At 37.4% G+C, this 19,364-nt stretch overlaps 1 protein-coding gene across 1 annotated transcript in view; it reads right to left on the reverse strand.

Annotated features, from left to right (window-relative positions):
* CR2 (complement C3d receptor 2) overlaps positions 1 to 10,187 on the reverse strand; it is a gene marked incomplete at both ends in the record, with an annotated part of 31,246 nt that extends 21,059 nt beyond the window's left edge. Inside the window, one exon of the mRNA XM_079724695.1 lies at positions 10,130 to 10,187. Within this exon, the coding sequence (XP_079580821.1) occupies positions 10,130 to 10,187 (58 nt within the window). The remainder of the gene's footprint in view (positions 1 to 10,129) is intronic.
* Positions 10,188 to 19,364: the final 9,177 nt, after the last annotated feature.

Raw genomic sequence — 19,364 nt, forward strand, 5'->3', positions numbered from 1 at the left:
TCACAGCTTACCCTTCCCCCTCCCCGTATCCTCAAGTCCATTCTCTAGTAGGTCTGTGTCTTTATTCCCGTCTTGCCCCTAGGTTCTTCATGACCATTTTTATTTTTTTAGATTCCATATATATGTGTTAGCATATGGTATTTGTTTTTCTCTTTCTGACTTACTTCACTCTGTATGATAGACTCTAGGTCCATCCACCTCACTACAAATAACTCAATTTTGCTTCTTTTTATGGCTGAGTAATATTCCATTGTATATATGTGCCACATGTTCTTTATCCATTCATCTGTAATGGACACTTAGGTTGCTTCCATGTCCTGGCTATTGTAAATAGTGCAGCAATGAACATTTTGGTACATGACTCTTTTTGAATTATGGTTTTCTCAGGGCATATGCCCAGTAGTGGGATTCCTGGGTCATATGGTAGTTCTATTTGTAGTTTTTCCAGCAACCTCCATACTGTTCTCCATAGTGGCTGTATCAATTTACATTCCCACCAACAGTGCAAGAGTGTTCCCTTTTCTGCACACCCTCTCCATCATTTATTGTTTGTAGATTTTTTGATGATGGCCATTCTGACTGGTGTGAGAAGATATCTCATTGTAGTTTTGATTTGCATTTCTCTAGTGATTAATGATGTTGAGCATTCTTTCATGTGTTTGTTGGCGATCTCATGTGTTGGCAATCACATATGATTTTAATCATATTAAAATCTCTGATCATTCGCTCTGGTACTACCTGCTTTTTTTTTAAAGTGCCTTCTAATTTCCCTTAGAAATTCATATGTTTCCCTTAGAAATGCATTTCCCTTAGAAATGCATATCTAGCACTGTCCCAGAATATAGTAAATTTCCCAACTCTTCAACATTTAGATACTACTTTCAAAGTTTACTTTTAAATTCTTTAACCAGGATACCCAACTACATACACTGTCTTTATCCTCCTCTTCTCATAGGTACCATATATCTATTCTTCCCAAAGTCTCAATTTATTTCTAGATCCACAAAGTTTCAGCCCAACTCACCCTTGAAGCACCTTGGCAGTGGAGGGTTCCATTTGCTGTTTGGTTGGCACCATACTGTGTTGCTGCCTTTCATGGTAAAGCCAGGCTTACACTTAAACATCACAGAATCATTTAAGGAAAATGAGCGTCTAAATCCAGATTCCATAATTCCATTTTCAACTTCTGGAATTGGGCATTTGACTACAGGAATACACCGAGGGGGAGGGCTGCTCCAGATGCCAACTCGATTGTCTTTGCTGTTGCAATATATTGACTTCTCACCCACGAGGTCAAACAGCTTTTTCCCATTCTGTCCAACATGGCACTTATAAGTAACCACCATTCCATAGTAAAAGTCCTCTCTACTGCTGCTGTAAAAGTCTCCATTGGAGATGGCTGGGGGTGACTCACAAGGAATAGCTTGGGGAGGATGGGGTACATAGGAAAAGAGAGAAGGCATTTAAACGTTATACCTTCTGGGAATTTTGTCTTAACTCTTGCAAACCAAACTTCCACTTAGCCTACAATTAAACCCTATTATTGAAATTCTATATCCTCATCTCAAAGATGGTTCTAAATGGGAAGTAGCAAGGTAGGAAGATACACGGAACTGGCCTGATAAAAACCCACAAAAATATGATCTGGTCACCAGTCCTGACCCCCAGAGTACAGATAAACTGTTAAAAGAGGCCCCTAGGGTGGTGTACATTTTGCATGGATTAAAGTTGGCAGTGTGTAATCTTGAGGCATATTTTAGATTTGAGCACTTATTCACTATGAGATAATGTACCATCAAAGGACAGTAAGCAAAGGAATGTGTAATGGGATTGGGGGCATAGAAGAAGGTAAACCACAGATCTGTGTCCAGAACTACTCAAGCCAAGTGTAACCCACCTGGGTACTTGTTTTGATGTGTAGATGCCCACTTTCCCTTTGGAGGGGGACAAGAGGAATTACCTAGGTGCAATAAAGGGAAAATTCTACTCACATTCACAAAAAGGCATTTCCTTATCCCAGGTTACAATATTGTCTGAGATAATACATGTGGCAGAGGAGTCACCAATGAGTCGAAATCTAAAGACAAAGAGATGAGTGATCATCTCCCAGCTAGACATTTTAGGAAAGCTTAGCTCTTTTTCCACTGAAAGAATGGCAAAGAATAGAATATCATATATGACAAATAATGGTGACAGATTAAGAACTCATGCAAAAGATTCAACAATCTAAAGACAAATGAAACTTGACCTCCTGGTCAGTAACACTGAAGATTTAAAATTGGAAGAAGAATAGCCCAAACCTTTTTCTCTTCTAGGGATCCTCTCTAGTAGGTAATCCTGAAGAGTTCCCTCTGGAGCAGATCAGAGAGGTGATTCTCTTTTTACTTATCTATGGTTAAGGGTGGGTGGCAATTACTCAACTCTCTTTTGGAAGATGGGTGATTTCTGGTTGAAACTAGTGTTCTAATACCCATGTACTCTGGAGATGTCTCCTGGTGACTCACCCTTTATCACAAGAATATGTAATTGTTGACCCAAACACGATACCCCTGGGTGCAAGGACAGAGCCATGGAGGAGTTCTCTAGGACTCACACATGATTTACCTACAAGGGAGAACAAGACAAAACAGGATTTGGGACTGGGATTTGGGGGATGTTTTGTGTTTTACATTAAATTCCAACCTGACTGGACTTGCTGAGTAATCTACTTAAGTTTATTCAAAGAAATTGGGGGCATTTACAAAACGTCTGTCTTCCAAAGGATCAGTCAACTCCATAACACTCTTTGTTTAATGCATGCAGTCTATGTTTCTGAGCATGGATGCAAACATTATTTGTAGTCAGCCATAATTTATAACCTCTGTTTCCCCTTTTTATATTCTGTCAGTTGATGGCAACATCTACCAAGTCTTATGGCTTAAAAAAACAAACAAACAAACAAACCCCTCACAGTCATCATTTCCTATCTGTAACTCATTTTCTCTACCCCCTGCCCTTAATTCAATAGATCACCAAGTTTTCATGACTGGTTTCCAGAAATCTCTCTCCAAACCAACTATTTTGCCACCACTATAATCCTCATTGGATCATCGAGTAATAAAATTTACCTTTCTAATGCTGGTCGCTGTTGGTCCAGTGCATCTTCTATGCTGCTGCACACATTATCTTTCAGAAGTACAAATGTGGTCATGCCACTCCCCACTTTCAAAAACTTACAATGACTTACCATTGTTTATTGGAAAAGAATGCATGGCCCACCACACTTAAACTCCAATCCACTTAATCAACTACTATTCCTCACCATGCATCTTATATTCTAACCACTCTGAATTTTTCTATTTTCCAGAGACATCATGTTCTTCCATACCTTTATGTGTTGGCGTATGCTGTTTCCTCTGTCTGTAATACCTAGATTTCTCTGTCCTCCTAGATAGCACTTATTATTTACTTCTCTATGATATCATAAAATTTTATCTCTATAAATAAAAGAAATTACACCATAGTACAGTATTTGTTTAAAAACCAGTCTTTACAAATAACATAGGACTTCCTCAATGACAGAGACTAGTAGATTAATTTTTATATCTCTTCCAAGCCCCACCATCTAGCCTAATGCTTCATACCCAGTGGTTACTCAAAAATATTTCTTGAATTGAGTTGGGTGAAAACTAATATAAGGTGAAACTAATATTCCTTGTATACTAACTTCTAAGATCACTGTAACACAGTACAGAGACCATAGAACAAGGTCATGAAGATTATAGGATAAATAGGGTTGGCCAGCTGCATGACTTAACTCCAATACCTGATACTTAATGCCCTTAGGAGTAAAAGAAAAACATGGAGAACGTAGGAGCCCCTTTTATCTGAGATTACTTACTAACTTTCTCATCTTTTATCTTGAAAATAATAGGTTAGCCCATAGAGACATGCTATAGACCCAAAGATTCTTCTATTACTGATTACTCACGTTTACAGATTGGCTGAGCATCTGACCACTTGGAGGTCTCTAGGCAGGTGATAAAGAATGACCTCTTGACATACCCAGGAAGGCATTCATACTCCCAAGTTGTCCCAACAGCAAACTCAGACTGATCACTCTGAATTTTAGGCTTAGCAAAAGGATACCTTGGCAGGAACTTACACTGACCTAGAGACAAAGACCACAGGAATATCAAAACTAAGAGAGGCTAAAATCTCTATTCAGCTTGTTTTGTCACCAGTTACAATGACAACTTTGATCTTTAGACAGTAAACCCAAGATGTCAATATTTTCTGGGTCAAAGAAGATATATCTTGCAGTATGAATGCATATTGAATGCAAGAGAAATAAGCTCGGGAGTTTAAAGAATTTTTAGGATTGACTTCAGAAGAAGACCTGGAGAAAATCATTTTTGAATAAAATTCCATAAAGACCCTGGAGTTGTTCTATCTTCTTACAACCTCATAAATAAAAACTAAAACCCTATAAGTAGAAACTTTTCTGGAATAGCACAGGAAACAAGTATATCAAATATATCAGACCTTGAAAGCTCATCACATATATGATCCTCTAAAATTACTTTAATGAATTAACATTACTATCTTAGTCATTAAGCCTTCAGGTCCTAGCAAGAAGAAAATAGCATTGTTTTTTATTCTTCATTATTTTATTCCATTAACCTAGTAGAGTAATATACCCCCAAAAGAGTTAATACTTCCTGATGGGTACCAGATAAAAGGAGCCAGTTTTTTCAAGACACTTCTCTGTGACTTAAAATAATTATGATGATGATGATGAAGATGAAACAAATCTTAGTCTAGGAGATGAGTAAGAAACTGTAACACCCAGATACTTGAGGATGTACCTGGAAAAGAATTTTTCTAGGTATGAAAGAGAGTTCAAGTTTCAACTCCAGAATGGTGGTATATTTGAATATCAAATTTATAAATCTCCTTTTTCAAACAAATCTGAAACTGATACAGGTGCAAGTCAAAGAACAAACATGGACTAACTGACACAAAGGCAAACACAGAACTCCCAAAGTTCTGGCCAGACCCAGCCAGTGTTGTAGCCCAACACTTCTGTTGGAGAAGTCATATGGACAGGATCTAAGAATAGCCATTACTGTTGGGACCCAGATCCCACTGTAGGTCTCCTATTTCTTTCCTTAACTCCTTTGGTTTCCTCCATTAACACCTACAAATGTTTTCAAATGCATACTTTCACAAAACAGAAAGACTCTATAGGGAAAGCCAGGGTTTGACCTCAATAAAGACCAACTTCACGACCCTGCCGTTATTTGTACTAATTCACCCTAATCAAATGATTTAACCTGTAATTATCCAATGTGAATAAGAACAATCCTAAATAATTTTCCACAATCTGAAAACCAATTTGAGTTTACAAGATTTAATCAATAGTGATGACATGGACTGAGAAGTAACCAAGATCTTGAAGCAAAAAAAGTAGAAGGTGAAAGGAGATAAGAATCATACTTTCCGGATGAGAAACAATGGGAAATTTTTATCTTCAATGAGACTTAGGGACACCTCTCTCTCGGGGGACACCAGCTCTTATTAGTTATGATATTGCCAAAATCCCAGGTCACAGGACAGAATTTCCAGCAATCATGTTCTCTTCCATATCAGAAAAGGGAAAGTTAGCCTATGAACATTAATTTTCTTAAGAGTCATTGGACCCTCTTCACATCTTTTTAAAATCAGGGTAAACATCAGTGTAGATCATGGCTGGATCTATAATAGAATATAGTGACAAAACATTGACATACACATTCCTTGAACCATGTTAAAACTAACTAGGCAAAGGACTTTCTAGAGAACAGAAATACATTTAACTCTTTATTTGTGTCTAAGGGGATTTACCTGGACTGGTTTAGAAATCCATTTGAAATGAATGAAGAACAAATATACAAGATGATCAAAATACCCTGAAATTTAGGTCAGATAGCAGGTAGGGGGAAAAATTATTATTGATAATGAGAATTATTATGATCAAATAACATAACACAGGGTTTCCTGGCTATCTGATCATTTTTGAATGATGGGTGTGCATATGAACCAAGATACTGTCTTAAGCACAGAATACGCATCAGTGAACATTAGACACAAGGCTCTCACATTCATGGAATTTATCTTCCAATAGAGGGAGAGAGACCATAAATAAATACCAATAAATAAATAGATGGTAAGTAAAGGAAATAAACAGGGTGATGTATCAAAATGTAATGCACTGGAAAAAGGAAGGGACAGGATGGCATATGACTTCAGTTATGATGGTTAAAGAAGGCTTATGAAGAGGAGACATTTGAGTTATGACTGAAGGAAAAGAAGGTACCAGACAGGTAAAGTGCTGGGTAAAAGCATTTTAGGCAGAAGCCTAACAGCAGGGATGGATTTACTATGCTTTAGGGATAAACAAAAGGCAAGTGTGGCTGCAACTTAGTGATCAGAGTGAAATGGAATTGAGTTAAAAACCCCAGAAGGTAGGATCGCACAGGGTTTCTTAGTCCGCAGGAGGATGTCCCCATGTTGTTCTGGGTAGGAGTCACTGGAGAGTTCAAGCAAGAGAGTCACATGGCCTGATTTAACTTAAAAAAAAAAAAAAAGAGTCTGGCAACTGGATGGAGAATGGACTGGACTTTTACTTTCAGAAGTAGGGAGTGCAGTCTGGAAGCTATTATAGTAGCTTAGAGCAAAAAAATGAAGCTTGAGCACAAGGAGACAGTGAGAAATGGGTGACTCTGTTGTACTTAAATGTGGGGCTAAGGGAATGGGAGGATTCAGTAATGGCTTCTAGGCTTTTGACTTGAGCAACTTGGTTGATGGTAATACCATGTACTGAGATCCATCAGGCAATAAAGACAGATAAAGGCCTTGATCTCATGGAACTTGTATGCCAGTGAGGGAACAAACAAGTAAATAAATAAGCAGGTTTTATATGATGATAGGTGCTCTGTGGAGAATAAAACACGGTTATGTGATAGAGAGTGACCTGGGGTATAGACTACTTCAGGTAAGAGTCACAGAAAAGTGTCAGTGGAGCTGAGATCTGAATGTTGAGGAGACAGACAAGGGATGACCCATAGAAGAGCATTTTAAGAGAGGAACACCTAGTGCATAGCTAAACAAACATGACTCCGTTTAAGGAATAGAAAGAAGGCCAGTGTGGCTGGAGAAGAGTCAGTGAGGGAGGAGTACAGAGAACTTCAGAGAAGCAGAGGCCTGGAGTTGAGGTTAAGGAGCATGGATTTTGTCCTAATGTGATGGGTAGCCCTTCGCAAGTTTTAACCAGAGGAGAGAAAAAGATCTGATCTCAGATGGAGGTAGATGATTGGAAAATTAGGGAATTCCTACTTGATGATTTTATTTTCTTAGTGTTTGTTAAGGTGAGGCAGTCAGTCAAGGCAAGAGCGAAATTTAAGGGTGCAGGAAATTTGAATTGGTTTATGCAAATAGATAAAAGGAGAAAAATGAAAACACTCTGAGAAGGAAATTTGCTCTTTAAGACACTTGCTTCAGACTTTTCCAGAGTGCTTGTTAAATCTCAGCTTCCTGGGCCACCCTCACCCCAAACATATGAATCTCTGGAAGGTGAGATGGAACCCAGAAATGTGTATTTTAAAAAGGCACCACGATTCCTCAAAAAGTTAACAACAGAACTACCATATGATCCAGCAATTCCACTTCTGGGAATATATACAAAGGAAATGAAAACACTAACTTGAAAAGATAACTACACCCCCATGTTCATAGTGGCATTATTTACAAATGGAAACATAGCCAACTCATGGAAACAGCCTAGGTGCCCATCAATAGATGAATGGCTAAAGAAGTTGTGGATGAATATATACAATGGAATATTATTCAGCCATTAAGAAAACAAGGGAATCCTACCACTTGCAACAACATGGATGGACCTTGAAGGCATTATACTAAGTGAAATAAGTCACACAGAGACATACAAATAATGTATGATCTCACTTTTATGTGGAATCTAAAAACAAAAAGACAAAATTTGGAAAAAAGATCAGATTTGTGGTTATTGGAGGCAGGGAGTGGGAGGAGAGAGAATTGGAGGAAGGTGGTCAAAAGGTTGAAACTTCCAGTTATAAGAAAAATAAATACTAGTGATGCAATGTCCAACACGATGACTATAGTTAACATGGTTTTATGATACGTAGGAAAATTGTTAAGGCTTCTCATCACAAGGAGAAAATTTTTCTTTTCTTGTTATTGTATATATATATTAGATGACAGATGTTAACTAAACTTACTATGGTAATCATTCCACAATATATGTAAATCAAACCATCATGCAAAAGTCAGGAGGGAGCGTGGGTATAGCATGAACAAGGGACCTTGGGGTGTCAGTCAGGCAAGAAGATGAGCAGTGCATTTGTGATAGGAAGCAGTGGGGAATCAGGAGGGGCATGCTTAGGTGAGAGCCAATTACCAAAGGCTTGAAAGGCTGAAGACAGATTTTTTTTTTTTTAATGCCACAGGCAGTAGGAAGCCCTTTTAGATTTTTGAGCAAGGGAGTGGAATAATGAAAAAAAAATGTTTTTAAATTTTAGTTTTCACCATTGGAAAAGTTAAAGACGGGTATCAGAATAACCTGTAAGAGAGGAGGTTGTTACAAAGGTAATCATAATGAATATGATTAGAATATTGGTGTAAGAAGAAGACAAACAACAGAAGCACATTAGCTGTGACAGTCGACAGAAAGGTAGACCTGATCTTTCGTGTGTTTGGAGTTAAATGACTGAAAGGATGGTCCTGCTCTGGTACTGGAAGGGGATGCTCTGGCATCCTTGTAGGGTACAATGAATTGACAGGGCTGGAAAAGAAGTTGATTTTCAATTGATAATATCCTCTCTGAAATTTAAAAAAAGGAATGGAATGCTGGCAAGAAGTCAGGTCGGGAACTGTGACACACGGAGGTGTTAGAGAATGCTGTGAAAGTGGGTTTGTTCAAAGAGTTAATATGTAGGAGAGAGAGAGATGAAGATAATGGTTTGGGGAAATGTTCAGTTAAGGGTCAGGATAAAGTTGAATGTCAGGAAGCAGACAAAGTGAACTGTGATAGAACAAACGTATGCACTATCCCTTAACAAGCTGGGAGTGGTCAAGCTTAAATGCTGACTCCATCAAAACAGGTCCAGACAGTCGTCTTATTACTGGCATCTAGTAGTAACATCCAACACTTAACTTTCATTTGCCTAATTTCATCTGATATTCAGGGCAGCCGAGTAGGGTAGGGCTGCTTATCTCTAGTTTCATTTTACCGATGAAGAAACTGAGGCTAGGGAGCGAAATGACTTGCCAAAAGTCACGCAGGTATTGAGGTCTGTATACAGTAAACTTCTTAATAAACTGGGAATCCAATGTACTCTGAAAATTATTAAAAAGTTATACCTATCTTATCACCTAGAGACTCCAATCTTAAAAAATTACAATACTTCTTTAAAATTAAGCCAATCTGGAGGAAGAAAATTATAATAAACGTTTAATGACACCTTCTGGAGCCCTTACCATTACAGAAGGTAAATAACACAAAGAACTGCAGTTTTTATTCACGTCTCAACTTTTCTAAATAACTCCAGATGTTTATCTTTTAGAACCACGCCTGGGGATCAGACATTATTCTTATTCTGGGAAGGCAGCAGGAGGCTGTACTGCTTTTACCAGGCAGGAGGGAGTTCAGTGTGCGCAGAAACTCCCGCGCCTAGCGGAGCATGCAACCGAGTCGCATGCACTCAGCACGAGTAGGTTTCGGATACGTGTCCGGGCTTTAGAGCTCGAAGACCTCCAGACCGAGAGCGCTGAGCACCTGCTGAGTCCCGGGGGCGGGGAGCCCGGAGAGCACAGAGCGGGCACGCCACGCCACAAGCCACACTGGGCAGATCACATAGTGCGTCTCTAACGCAGCCTCCAATTCTGGTGGTCCCAGCCCAGGAGGAGCGAGCGAGGACATTCAGGACCAAGAGATCTCGGGGTCCTCCAAAGCGAGCGAGGCATGCAAGACTGCCCCGCCTTCTAACTTTTGACTGTCTCCTTTGCATCGCGGCACAGAGGCCGTCCCGGCCCCAGACGCGTCCCTACCTCCCTGCTCCCATTCCCAGCTCACCGAGGACTCCTGGCACGGCGAGAGCCAAGAAAACCCAGAGCGGACCCGCGGCGCCCATGCCAAGGCTGCAGCCCCAGCGGCTGGATGCGTCTGAGACCCGCGAGCCTCTGGCAGCTCCGGGATGACAGGGCTGGAGAAGGGGGCAGATGCAAGCAGGGGAAGGTGGGCCCTTAAGTAGTGTCTGGCACCACGTGCTAGCTTGAGCGCACACCTGCTGGCTGCTGGGGGCGGGACCACGCGGTGAGGGCTGCAGAGGGGGCGAGGGGTTGGCCGGGGGCGGGCGGGCGGAAGAACTCTGATTCAGTCTTTGGCTCAGACTCTACTCGTCAGTGCAGTGGCTTTCCAGCGTTTTTGACCACACCACCCAGTGCATCCACTTTTGTCTCTCTGGAGAACTGAAACAAAATACTACTGCCTTTACTAATCTACAACGCTCGCTCCCGTTCTATTCTATTCTGTTCTATTCTATTATCATCTCCTTTCCTTTCCTCTCCTCCTCTTTCCTCCCATTCCCTCCCGTCCCCTTCACTCCCCTCCCCTCTCTCTCTTGAAAATTCTGATTTGGATTCGCTAAATTCATTTCAAAAGTTATTAACGTTTCCAACCCTCCGTTTGAAAACCGTTTATTTACAAAGGAAACAGGAACAGCAACCAGCTCTGCTGTTCTTTTCTTTATATTTTGAAGTAATTACTACAGAAAAGTTGCAAAAATAATACAAAGAATCCCTATACACCCATCACTCAGATTTTCCAAATGTTAACATTTTACTGTATTTTCTTTATCATTCTCCATCTCTATTTCTAGATAAATAGCTATAGTATAGTTATATATAGAGAGATCTAGATATATACACATATACTTTATATGTGTATATAAGTATAGTTATATATATTTTTTACTTTGGAACTCTTTGAGATGAGTTACAAGCATGATACCCCTCCTCTAAATACTTTAGTATGTATTCCCTAAAAACAAGCGCATAGTCTTACACAATTTCAGTACAATGATTCAAAAGAGGAAATTAACATATTACATAAGGGACAGATTGTACAGATTTCTCCAATCATCTAATATTCCTTATTATAGCAAACACGTGTGGGCGGGCGGGTGCCTGCACGTGCACACACACGAACACCCCCCCCCCTTTTTTTTCTGGTCCAGGATCATTCTAGGATCATGCATTGCACTTGATTGTCTTTTTTCTCATTTAATCTGGTAAAGATCCTAAGTCTTTTCTGTTTTCCTGACCTTGACATTTTTGAAGAGTACACAGCAATTATTTTTGTAGAATGACTTTTAAATCAGTTATCTATTGCATAGGAACAAATTACCCTAAACTTATTCATTTAAAGCAAGAATAAACATGTATTATCTCACACAGTTTCTGGGGGTCAGGAATTTAAAAGTAGCTAAGCAAGGTGGTTCTGGCTTGGGATCTTTCAGGAGGTTGCAGTGCAGACATTGGCCAGAATTGCAGTCATCTGAAAGTTTGACTGGGACTGGAGGATCCAAGTCTAAGATGACTCACTGTCATGGTTGTGGACTGGAGGCCGGATATCCTCACCAAGAGGACCTTGCCCTAGGACTATTTGAGTGTCTTGTGACATGGCAGCTGGCTTCCTGTAGAACAAGAGAGAAAGGCAGAAGCCTCAGAATCCACACTGTATTACTTCCACAATATCCTGTTGGATACTGTGATGGTTAATTTTATGTCAACTTGACTGGGCTATGAGTGCCCAGATATATGGTCAAAAATTATTCTGAGAGTTTCTGTAAGGTTGTCTTTGGATGAGATTAATGTTTTGGGGTAACTGATGTATTTATTTTAATTCTTTCCAGTTTTATTGAGATATAGTTGTTATATAACATTGTATTATTTTAGGGTATACAACTTAATGATTTGATATATGTACATATTGCAAATGACTAGCGCAGTAAGTTTAGTTAACATCCATCTCCTCACAGTTACATATTTTTTCTGATAATAACTTTTAAGATCTATTCTCTCAGCAACTTTCAAATATACAATACAGTATTGTTAACTATAGTCATCCTGCTGTACATTGTATACCCAGAACTTACTTATCTTATAACTGGAATTTTGTGCCTTTTAATCACCTTCACCCATTTCCCTTGATTCCCACCCCCCACCTCTGGCAACCACCAGTCTGTTCTGTATTTATGAGTTCAGTGTTTTTTAGATTCCACATATAAATGAGATCATACAGTATTTGTCTCTCCCTGCTTGACTTGTTTCACTTAGTATAATGCCTTCAAAGTTCATCCATGGTATCAAAAATGGCAAGATTCATTCTTTTTTATGGCTGAATATATACATATATATATATATGGCACATTTTCCTTATTCATTCATCCATCTCTTCAAGATAGTGATTCTTTTCCTTCTGATATATACCCAGAAGTGGAATTGCTGGATTATATAGCAGTTCTATTTTTCATTTTTTGAGGAACTACTCTTTTTCCATAGTAGGTACACCAGTTTATAATTTATATGAGTTCCTTTTTATCCACATCTTCTCCAATATTTGTTTTCCCTTATCTTTTTGATAGTAGCCATTCTAACAGGTGTGAGGTGATACCTCATTTTGGTTTTGGTTTGCATTTCTTTGACAATTAATGATATTGAGCATTTTTTCATGTTTGCTATGCAGAAGTTTTTAGTTTGATGTGGTCATAGTTGTTTACCTTTTGCTTATGTTGCCTTTGCTTTTGGTGTCAAATAAAAAAAAAATTTCCAAGACCAATGTCAAGGAGCTTAGTCCCTATGTTCTCTTCCAGGAATTTAATGGTTTCAGGTCTTATGTTCACGTCTTTAATCCATTTTGAGTTGATTTTTGTGTATGGTGTAAGATAGGGGTTCAGTTGCATTCTTTTGCATGTGGCTGTTCAGTTTTACCAGCACCCTTTATTGAAGAGACTGTCCTCTCCCCATTGTATATTCTTGGCTCCTTTGTTGTAAATTAATCAAGTATATATGTGTGGGTATATTTCTGAGTGCTCTATTCTATTCCATTAATATATATGTTTGTTTTTATGCAAATACCATACTGTTTTGATTTTTATAGCTTTGTAATATAGTTCATAGGAGATACTATAAAATATATATGTTGGTCTCTGCCCCCTGTTCCTGGCACAGACCTCCTAAAACCCTTGAAATTGTCTAACTGTTAAGAGTACTAGGAGGATCTCTTGTTCTGATATTTGCCTTTGACTCCATCCCTGACACAGGGCTCATAAAACCCTTGTAAATTCCCATGATAAGAGCACGATGAACATCTTTTATTCCCTTGACATGACTCTGGATGGGCTCCGGATTGAGGCTGGTCATGAGAAAGACCAAGCCATGATTAGAAACTTGGAAGTTTTGCCTCCCCTCCACATCCTCCAGAGAGGATGGACATGGAGTTAATAATTGACCATAGCTACATGAGGAAGCCTTCATAAAATCCCAATAGCATGGCCTTAGAGAGCTTCCAGGCTGGTGAACACATCCACACCAGGAGGGTGACACACTCCAACTCCATGTGGACAGAAGCTCCTGCACTTGGGACCCTCCCAGACCTTGCCCTATGTATCTCTTCATTCGGCTGTTTATCTGTATCTTCTATTATATCCTTTAATAAACTGGTAAATGTAAGGAAGTGTTTCCCTGAGTTTTGTGAGCTGCTCTAGCAAATTGATCAGACTCAAGGAGGGGGTCTTTGTAACCTCCAATCTATAGTCGGTTGGTCACGGCCACAGGAAATAAACTGGGCTTCTGACTGGCATCTGAATTGGGGTGAGGGGGCAGTTTTGTGGGACTGAGCCCCTATCCTGTGAGATCTAATGCAATCTCTGTGTAGGTAGTGTCAGAATTGTAGTGCAGGACCTCAGCAGGTGTTGCAGAGAATTGCTTGATGTGAGGAAAATCCTCCACACATTTGGTCACCAGAAGTGTCAGAAGGAGTGTTCTATTAAAAGTAAAGGAGACACACAGGAAAGAGAAACATAGTGGGGAAGAACTGGGTTTTTCCCTACATAGGAAAGTAAAAAGCTGAGTTTTTCCCTTTATAGTTTGAAATTAGGAAGTGTGATGCCTCCAGCTTTGTTTTACTTTCTCAAGATTGCTTTGGCTATTAGGGGTATTTTGTGGCTTCATATGAATTTTAGGATTATTTTTTCTATTTATGTTGAAACTACCATTGGAATTTTAATTAGGATTGCATTGAATCTGTGGATCACTTTTGGTAGTATGGATAATGTAGCAATATTAAGTCTTCTAATTCATGAGCACAGAATATCTTTGCATTTATGTGTGTCTTGTATAGTTATTTTTCATTTTGTTTATTCTATTTTATTTTTATTGAAGTATAGTTGATTTACAATATTATATTAGTTTCAGGTGTATGGCATAGTGATTCAATATTTTTATAGATTATACTCCATTTAAAGTTATTACAAAATAATGGCTACATTTTCCTGTGCTATACAATATATCCTCATAGGTTATTTATTTTGTACATGATAGTTTGTGTCTCTTAATCCCATACCCCTATCTCACCCCTCCCCCCCACCCTCTCCCCACTGGTAACCACTAGTTTGTTCTGTATATGTATGAGTCTGTTTCTGTTTTGTTATATACATTAGTTTCATTTTTTAGATTCCACATATAAGTGATAACATAGAGTAATTGTCTTTCTCTGTGTGACTTATTTCACTAAGGATAATACCCTCTAGGTCCATCCACATTGCTGCAAATGACTGAATTTCATTCTTCTTTATGGTTGAGTAATATTCCATTGCATATTACTCAGCTTCTTTATCCATTCATCTGTTTTTTTTTCTTAGAAAATCAGTTTATTGCAAATCCATATGCTTTCTGCAAGGAATGCATTATAAAGACAAAGATAGGTAAAATAATTGAAAAGTTATAACATGCAAACAGTAACCACAAGAAAACTGGTATGTCTATGTTAGTATCAGACAAAGTAGATTTCAAAGCAAAGAATTTTACAAGAGCATAAGAGGGACAATACATAATATTAAAAGAAACAATCATCAGGAAAACAAACACTCTAAATGTGCATGCATTTAATGAAAAGCACAAAAGTGAAAACAAAGAACACAACACCAAACGACTGCTAAATAACCCAACTGTAATGAATCTATTTGTTTTCTTCAGCACACATGTACCACTTGCCAATATAAACCACATGTTGATCCATAAAGTAGGTCTCAAAAAAGTCAAATAATTGATACCTTATAAAATACATTCTCTGATCACAATGAAATTAAACTGGAAATCAATAAATATTAGATACCCAGAAAATCCCCAAATGTTTAGATACCTATAAAAAATACTTATAAATAACCCATGTGTCAAAGAAAAAAATCTCAAGAGAAATTTAAAATTTTCAAACTGAATGATAATAAAAGCATAAAATACAAAAATTTGTAGGATGGAACTAGAGCAGCACGTAGAGAGAAATTTATGGCATTAAATGTTTGAAATGATATCAACTAATCTGTTGACGGGCATTTCCATATCTTGGCTATTGTAAATAATGCTGCTATGAACATTGGGGCACATGTATCTTTTTGAATTAGTGTGTTCATTTTCTTCACATTGATACCCAACAGTGTAATTGCTAGATCATATGGCAATTCTATTTTTAGCTTTTTGAGGAATCTCCATACTGTTTTCCACAGTGGCTGCACCAATTTACAATCTCAACAGTTTACTAGGGTTCTCTTTTCTCCACATAATTGCCAACCTTTGTTACTTGTAGACTTTTTGACGGGTGTGAGGTGATTTCTCACTGTGGTTTTGATGTGCATTTCTCTGATGATTAGTGATGTTGAGCATCTTATCATGTGCCTGTTGGCCATCTTTACATCTTCTTTGGCAAAATGTCTATTCAGGTCTTCTGCCCATTTTTTTATTGTTTTTTTTTAATATCGTGTTGTATAAGTTGTTTATATATTTTGGATATTAACTTCTTATTGGTCATATCATTTGCAAATATTTTATCCCATTCAGTAGGCTGCCCTTTCTTTTTTTTTTTTTTTTTTTTTTTGCTGTGCAAAAGGTTTAATTAGGTCTCATTTGTTTATTTATGTTTTTATTTCTTTTGTCTTAGGAGACAGATCCAAAAAAATATCACTCCAATTTATGTCAAAGAGTGCTCTGCCTATGTTTTCTTCTAGTTTTATGGTTTTAGGTCTTACATTTAGGTCTTTTACCCACTTTGAGTTCATTTCATATATGGGGTCAGGAAATGTTCTATTCTTATTGTTTTATAGGTAGCTGTCCAATTTTCCCAACACACTTATTGAAAAGACTGTCTTTTCCCCATTTCATATTCTTGCTTCCTTTGTTGTAGATTAATTGACCATATGTGTGTGGGTTTATTTCTGGACTCTGTATTCTGTTCCACTAACCTATATGTCTGTTTTAGTGCCAGTACCATGCAGTTTTGATTACTGTAGCTTTTTAGTATAGTCTGAAGTCAGGGAGCATGAGATCTCCAGCTTTGTTCTTTTTTCTCAAGATTTGGCATATAATTTTTTTTAAGATTTTTTTTCTAGTTCTGTGAAAAATGTCATTGGTATTTTGATAGGGATTACATTCAATCTGTAGATTACTCTGGGTAGCATGGACATTTTAACAATATTAATTCTTTTAATCCAAGAACATGGGACATCTTTCCATTTCCTTGTATCATTTTCAAATTTCTTCATGAATGTTTTATAGTTCTTAGAGTATGGTGCTTCCTCCTCCTTGGTTAAGATTATTCCTGGCTATTTTATTCTTTTTCTTGCAATTGTAAATGGGATTGTTTCCTTATTTTTTCTGATAGTTCATTATTAGTATATAGAAAAGCAACAAATTTCTGTATATAAATCTTGTATTCTGAAACTCTACCAAATTCATTTATTAGCGCTAATAGTTTTTGGTGGAGATGTTAGAGTTTTCTATATAAATCTGCAAATAGTGACAGTCTTACTTTTCCCCTTCCAATTTGGATGCCTTTTATTTCTTTTTCTTGTCTGATTGCTGTAGCTGTTGCTAAATAAATACTATGTTTAAATAGAAGTGGCAAGAGTGGGCATCCTTGTCTTGTTCCTGATTTTAAAGGAAAAACTTCCAATTTCACAATTGAGTATGAAGTTAGCTGTGGGTTTGCCATAAATGGCCTTTATTATGTTGAAATATATACCAACATATATGAGATATATACCTCTATACCAACTTTGATGAGAGTTTTTGTCATGAATGGAAGTTAAATTTTTTCAGATGCATTTTCTGCATCTATTGTGGTGATAATGTGATTATTCTTCCTTGTGTTAATGTGGTGTATCACATTGACTGATTTATGAATATTGAAGCATCCTTGCATCCCTGAAATAAATCCCACTTGATAATGGTGTATGATCCTTTTTATATATTGTTGAATTCTGTTTGCTAATATTTTGCTGAGATTTTTGCATCTATATTCATCAAAGATATTGCCTGTAATTTTCTTTTTTGTGATGTCTTTGTCTGGTTTTGGTATCAGGGTCATGGTGACCTCATAGAATGAACTTGGGAGTGCCCTGTACTCTGCAATTTTTTGGAATAGTTTGAGGAGGGTCGGTATTTATATATTTGGTAGCATTCCCCTGTGAATCTGCCTGCTGGAAGTTATTTTAAATTACAAATTCAATTTCACCACTGACATGTTCAGATTGTCTGTTTCTTCCTGATTCAATTTTGGAAAGTTGTATGTTTCTAAAAATTTGTCAACTTCTAGGTTGTCCAATTTGTTGGCATATAACTCTTTGTAGTATTCTCTTATGATATTTGTATCTCTGTGGTATTGGTTGTTATTTCTCCGCTTTCATTTCTTATTTTATTTATTTGGGTCCTCTATTTTCCTTATGAGCCTGGCTAAAGGCTTATCAATTTTTTTTTTATCTTTTCAAAAAACAGTTATTGGTTTCAATGATCTTTTCTCTTTTTTTTGCCTCTCTTTTATTTATTTCCTCTCTGATATTTATTATTGCCTTCCTTCTGCTGACTTTGGGGTGTGTTTGTTCTTTTCCTAATTCGTTGAGGTGTAGGTTAGATTGTTTAATTGAGATCTTTCATCTTGATATAGGCATTTATCACTATGAACTTCCCTCTCAGAACTGCATTTACTGCATCCTATACGTTTTGGTATTTTTATTTCCATTTTCATTTGTCTCAAGATATTTTTTTAATTTCCATTTTGATTTTTTTTGACCCACTGGTTGTTCAGTAGCATGTTTAATTTCCACATATCTATGGAATTTTCAGTTTTTCTTCTTGTAATTGATTTCTGGTTTCATGTCTTTGTGGTCAGAAAAGATGTTTGATATCAAGTCAATCTTCTTAAATTTATTAACTTGTTCTTGGCCTACATATGATCTATCCTGGGAGATGTTCCATCTTGAGAAGAAAGTGTGTTCTGCTGCTGTTACATGGAATGTAATATAAATTTCCATTGAGTCCATCAGGTCTAACGTCATTTAAGTATAATGTTTCTTTGCTGATTTTCTGTCTGGATGATTTATACACTGCTGAAAGTGCAGTTTTGAAATCCCCTACCATTACTGTAGTGTTTGTTTCTCCCTTCAGCTCTGTTAATTTTGCTTTATATATTCTGGTGCTCCATGTTAGGGACATAAATATTTACAAATATTATGTTCTCTTGTTGGATTGACCTCTTTATCATTATATATTGACCATCTGTCTCTTTTTACAGTCTCTGACTAAAAATATATTTTGTCTAATATAAGTATAGCTACCCCTGCTTTCTTTTAGTTTCCATTTGCATGGAATATATTTTTTCATTCATTTCCTTCACTGTGTATGTGCCCTTAAAGCTGATATGTGTCTCTTGTAGGCAGCATAGAGTTGGCTCTTTTTTTGTTTTTTTTCCCATTCAGACACTCTATGTCTTTTGATTGAAGAATTTAGTCAATTTACATTTAAAGTAATTATTGTTAGGTATGGACTTACTATTGTCATTTTAATTATTTTCTGACTGTTTTATAATTCCTTTGTGCCTTTCTTCTCTGTATCTCTTCCTTTGTGAGTTGATGGCTTTCTGTAGTGTTATGCTTTGATTTCTTTCTCTTTACTTTTTGTACATCAGTTATAGGTATTTGTGCTGTGGTTACCACAAGGCTTGTATAAAACATCTTGTACTTATAATAGTCTATTTTAAA

The sequence above is a fragment of the Hyperoodon ampullatus genome (genome assembly GCF_949752795.1).
Source record: "Hyperoodon ampullatus genome assembly, chromosome: 2".
NCBI classification, from domain to species: Eukaryota; Metazoa; Chordata; class Mammalia; order Artiodactyla; family Ziphiidae; genus Hyperoodon; species Hyperoodon ampullatus.